Genomic DNA, 6000 nt, shown 5'->3' on the forward strand with positions numbered 1-6000 from the left:
GTAGAAAGATCCGAAGGATCGTTGGTGCTTAGGAGACGGAGCTGCCGGAGGTCACGCCCCAGACAGCAGAGGACATCGCCTGATTGGTACACCCTGTGACATAAACTTGAAGACTACCTAGATGCTGGGCGGCCCTGGCATTGAGAATGTGATACTGGGGACTACCAACTATACTAATAAAGCAGATGGTCTGTGAAATCTGAACTGAGGTTGCTGATCCAGTTAAGGTATTGGGGGTGCTGCCTGGTGGTGCTACGGGCCCGATATGGTAAGCTACATACCCCATCTGAAAGAGACATGTTAGTGATAGATTCCTTACCTTAGAATATCTCCAGGTATCAGACTGGATCCGGAAGGTTTTTTGGCAGCAGTACCCCTGCGCGTCGGTAGCTGCGGTTTATTGTAGGACTATACCACTTCTGCCCTGAGTGCTGAAGAAGATTCCGCGCGACCGGGCCCAAGTCATCCTTGTGGCTCCGGATTGGGCACGAAGATATTGGTATCCCGAGCTACTCAGCATGGCAATCGATCCCCCGATCTGACTGCCTCTTCGGGAGGATCTCCTGTTGCAGCAGTAGGGGACGGTCCTCCACCCGAACCTGTCCGGCCTCCACCTCCATGCGTGGAGATTGAGCGGCAACAGTGGACAGCTTTTGAACTTCCGAAGTCTGTGAGGTCATTCTTGCAGCCAGGAGTCCTTCCACTAAGACGGTATATGGCTGCAAGTGGGACACATTTGTGGCATGGTGCACAGCAAAGGCTGTGCATCCCCTTTCTGCCCCTCTTTCTGAGGTCCTTCTGTTCCTACTATCCTTGGTGCAGCGGGGCTCTGCTCTGGGCACTATCAAAGGTTATCTTTCGTCCATCACCGCCTTTCTATGGGTTCCAGATCAGCCTTCTCTCTTTAAGTCCTCGGTTGTTAACCGTTTCCGGAAAGGCATTACACACACTTTTCCTCCTGTGCCTTTCATAATGCCTCAATGGGACTTAAATCTTAAATCTTGTCTTGACCTATCTGATGTGCGCTCCCTGTGAGCCCCTTCATAACTGTCCTTTACGTCTTCTCACTCTGCCAGAAGAGTGAGTGAGCTCCAGGTTATTTCTTCTAAACCTCCTTTCCTTTCTGTTCATCCTGACAAGGTGGTTTTAAGGACCTGTCCTTCTTTCTTGCCGAAGGTTGTCACGCCCTTCCACATCGGGCAGACCATCACTTTGCCCACCTTCTTTCCGCCTCCGCATCCTTCAAAAGAGGAAGAGGCTCCACCATCTGCACCCAAACCGTGCGCTCTTGTTCTATCTAAAGAGCACACACCAGTTGTGGGTGTATGACCAGCTCTTTGTTAGCTACTATGGCGCCAAAAAAGGTCAGGCCGTGCACAAATGGACCATCTCTCTGTGGGTTGTTCTGTGCGTCAAAGCATGTTACTCGTTGGCTAAGAAGGTGCCTACTGTGGGGCTGCTTGCCCATTCTACCAGGGCAACGGCGGCCACTACTGCCTTGGAACGCGGCGTTCCCTTGCAGGACATTTGTCAGGCAGCTACGTTGGCCTCGCTACAAATGTTTACCAAGCATTACTGCCTTGACAGTCCAGTCCGGAGATACGGCTTCTTTGGCCATTCTATTCTCCGTGACTTTCTGGTATAATCTTATTCGCAGACCCACCACTGTGGTTGGTATTGCTGGGGTATATTTTCTAAGATAAGGAATCGATCACTAATGTGTCCCTTTCAGATGCACAAGTTACTTCTTGTGTAACAATATATCTATAAGTGACATTAGTTAGTGATAGATTCCTTACCGCTTTACCCATCGCCCCCGTTCTGCGAACTGGATAGTAGAGCCCTTGCAGCAACCAAGACTTATTAGTGTCCAGTCCGGACACCACCACTGCGTAAATCAACCTGCATGACGATGGGACTTTCAGGAACAACCAGGCTTACACTAAAACTGGCCCCGCTGTCTCCTTTTCCTGCTTTCTCCTGGCCAAACCAAGAACTACGGGAGCCTCCAATGCCACCTACCAGCGCGCAGGGGTACTGCTAACAAAAACACTTCAGTATTCAGTTTAACACCTGGGTAAATTTAAAGGTGAGTAATCTGTGGCTAGATATAGTCTCTTCCAGATAAGGTGTTAAGTAAGGCAAGCAGCTTGTTCTTCAAAGCTCACAAGTGATCCTCGTGTAGGGAGCTACATCAGCTTAGCCTCACTTTTGAATTGAATAATGGTAACTTTCATACCAATTGTTAATCCACCATGGACAGGTAATGCTCACAGCTTTGGCAGGTTGGGGTGCCTCCTTTACACCTGTGGTAGTACCTCTCATTTGGTTGCACCATTCTTCAAGAAATCAGTTTTGAATGTGTCGTTTTTTTCCAGTAGTTACTATGTTTATGTTTACTTTGTGTATTTGACCGCTCCAATTTGCTCCCGAACAGGTTGAAGCTTGAAGCTCTTACTGACAAAGATTCTGGAGTCCCTGATCTCGACAGTGAGGATGAGGAGGAACTCAGTGGAACACCATCAGAAAAAGCACTTGAACAGACGAAAAATCAGTCACACGAGGAGGAATCATCACCCCCCACTGGCCAGGTGGGAGGCAATGATCTGCCTTCCAGTCAGCCCCAACCCCCTGCAGCTAGAGCTGTCATGGAGGAGGATGAGGTACAAATAGAAGAGTATGATAGTGACTGAATTTTGACCACCAACTGTTTGGCGGGCCCACTCAGATTGAATGGAAGAAAAGCAATCAGTGGAATTGCTGATTGGTTAAAGGACTTCATTTTTGCTGCACCCAGTGTCATCTAGTAAAGGGTGGAAAGGCAGTGGTCCTGCAGCATTAGAATCAGAGGTTGACTTCCAAGCTGCTACAGTTTATATGTTCAAGAGAAGGATCAGAAGCACATGTTTTACAGTTGTTAGAAACAAAATCCATTTTATTGTAATGCCCCACCAACTGAGCAGAGCACCTCTTTTTGACATACACTTGATATAATGTCTAGGATATTTATTTTAATGCAAGTAAATGACAATTGCTCACTTCATATGTGCTATTCTGCAAGTTGTCATGAAAAGGAAAATGTGAATTGTACTGAGTTTAAATTTCAACACTTAACTATTTAAGATGTAAATAAACAAAATGCTGTATTTCTTATATTCATTTGTTTTCGTTTGAATGCACCATTTGCTACTGTTTGGTTCTGTTAATAGCTTGTTTGGGTAAAAACGTTCTTAAAATATTCTTTGTTCTCTTTATTATTATTTTTATTTATTTGGGGCATTTGATACAGCACATACTATCTCTATAGAACTAGTGGTGTGCAAACCAGAATGCGACTAGAGGGATGCGGTAGCATATAACTGAGACAGTTAAAGACTTCACACCCTACAATTGGATTTTTTTCATTACACATATTTATGTTGCAAATTACCAACATTTGGCACATGTAGATGGAGTGATATGACCTGAATAATAATTATTTGGTCAAGCTGTGAAGCCAGGATTAGAACCTAGATCTCGTGGTTCCACTTTGCCACTTAACCATTTCTTCTTTCTGAAATCTAGAGTAGAATAAAATTACAACAGCCATAGGTATGAAAAAGTGTTTTCATTATAGATTGTGCATGAAGATCTGGAGAGGTGCAATTGAGCCTGAGCAACAGTCATTGACATTGCATTACTCATCTTGAGTAGGCGACATGGATCACATGTGGCATTGATAAAAACAAATGTATGACCTGCGTAAATCACTTATGTTTTTCCAGACTCTATAGTTGTTTGTTGCAAACTCATTTCTGGATTTAACATTTTCTTTACAAATGTGTTGTGGGATGAAAGACATGTATATGTGTGATATTGTTTCTAATTTTGTCCTGTTGCTGTGTTTCCACCTTTGCAAAGGTTTTGTGGACCTAAGGTAACTATACCAAACAGTAGCTTAACAGTACGCTGCCATGAAGAGAAACGTATTCATTAGTTTTCTAAAAATGCCTTACTGAGACCGAGATCAAAGAGGAAGAGAGTCCCAAAAGACAGGTACAATCGAAGTAAAACTCCTGCTAATTAGACGCTCTCATTTGGAACTTTTCAGTAACAGCAGAGAAGGTTTATCTTGATGGACTGTATACTTGACCCTTTTACTAATAAAGATGGAAACATAATTGTACAGGCATCAGTAAACCGCACATACAGACCTTGGGAAGCCAATAAGGTGAGAACAACAAAGGTCTGGCATGGCAGAACTTGAGGTAGCCAGTCCCTAGTCTTGAGTCTAGTTTTGGATTCCTTGGATCTGCAACAAAAGATATTTGGCAAGAGCATTGTACGAACTTTTTCGATGCCAATGCTACCTGCATGATGTCCCGCATTATTCAAGGAATAATTCCCCACCTCTGCAGAGATCTTGGGGATAGTGCTCTCCTCGGACTCAAACGGAAACACCACATTTCACAGCAAGATTGAAGTAGCCCATCAAAGGTAGCCATATAGATTGATTGTAGTGTCAATCCAAGCACTCATACACAGTTTTGTCACAGGTTAATTATTTTAGACTGTAGCTCAAATACGGTACTTGAATCTCTTTTTTGTGCCTGGCCTCTTATCTATGTAATTTATACATGTTTTCTCTTTTCAGTTTGGTTTATAGTTGGCCAATTTAATTTTTGTCTTGGTGTTTTGTTTTTACACATCAGCACACTTTCATTTCTTTTGCATGTTTGTACTGCACACATGCCTTCATTTCTGTGTCTGTGCATGTTCTTTCCATTTTAGCTTGATTGTGCTTTCTTTTTGGCCCTGGAAGTGCTTTCTTGTTACCTTTGTTCTCTATATGCTTTCTTCAACTTCTATGCGAGGTGCTTTCTTGTTAATTTATTGGTTGCAGGTGTTCTTGTTTTTGGGCACGGGAGGCTTTCATTCTATCAGTTAGTTCAACGTTACTGGTTGTAGGGGATCATTTGTCATTTTTGTATGGGGGATTTATTTGTCATTGGCTTTTTCAATATCTACTTTTCATGCTGGGAGTTTTTATTTTGTTTCATCTCGTTGTTAAAGCTGACTTGATGGTGCAGTTGTCTGTATGACCTATTGTTTACAGTGCTTTGAAATACAATTAGAATAGGCTTTGGCTCCACCCAGGCAAGTAGTTCCTGTTACTTCAGGCTATTAGCTTCCTATGGAGTGCTTGCATTGCAATGCATCAAGGACTATTTTACATCTCAGAAGTACACTATATCATCACACATTACAGCCTTTATTTCACTGATGCATTATATTTAGACAGCAATCCTTTTTAGGTCTGGCTTGAAAGCGCAACTGTCACAACACTCACTGTGATTTTAGAAACCAAAAAGGAGCTTTCAGGAGAGATCCAAGAATGTGATGCCAAGCACTGTGTCACTGAACACCATCGGAAAGTGCATAACAACTGGTCTTGGTAGAAATTGATGACCCAGATCCAAGACAGTTCCAGCGAAAGGTCATCTTCACATTCCAGTTGTCTATTAAGTACAAATCGAAAAGAAACATAAGTCAAAGTGTGACGCTTTCTCTTCTCACCATTCTTGTCTGAAGAATTCTAGAGGATATAAGGTGCCTCTCAATCTCAGTGCCAGTCCCCTACAGAGAAACTAATTTCACAGTTTATACCGATGCAACCCAAATTTCCAGGTCCCTCTGCCACACCCTCACACATTGAATTGAAGCCTTCAAGGAAGGAATGATTACACATAATTGGCACCTTTCTAGCTCCCTCGGGCGCACCTTTGGTCCCCAAGGATCCGAGGAGGTGTCCAGGCAGACTACTGTTGACAGACGCATCCTTTACACCATCTGCGCCTTTTGACTGCTGGGTGGTCCAATTCTGGGACTGACACCAAACCTGACTTTGATTCTGATGCCACGATCTTCGCTCGTCCCCCTGTGCATCAACACCAGAGACAGAACTCGTTTAACGGGCTCTTAAGCGCACCCAACACTACCTAGACTGAAATCATGCCCCCA

At 43.7% G+C, this 6000-nt stretch overlaps 1 protein-coding gene across 1 annotated transcript in view; it reads left to right on the forward strand.

Moving 5' to 3' along the window:
• RAD17 (RAD17 checkpoint clamp loader component) overlaps positions 1 to 3236 on the forward strand; it is a 416585-nt gene extending 413349 nt beyond the window's left edge. Inside the window, exon 17 of the mRNA XM_086960823.1 lies at positions 2438 to 3236. Within this exon, the coding sequence (XP_086816949.1) occupies positions 2438 to 2693 (256 nt within the window). The 3' untranslated portion in view covers positions 2694 to 3236. The remainder of the gene's footprint in view (positions 1 to 2437) is intronic.
• Positions 3237 to 6000: the final 2764 nt, after the last annotated feature.

The sequence above is a fragment of the Lissotriton vulgaris genome, chromosome 3_1 (genome assembly GCF_964263255.1).
Source record: "Lissotriton vulgaris chromosome 3_1, aLisVul1.2, whole genome shotgun sequence".
In the NCBI taxonomy this organism is placed as follows: Eukaryota; Metazoa; Chordata; class Amphibia; order Caudata; family Salamandridae; genus Lissotriton; species Lissotriton vulgaris.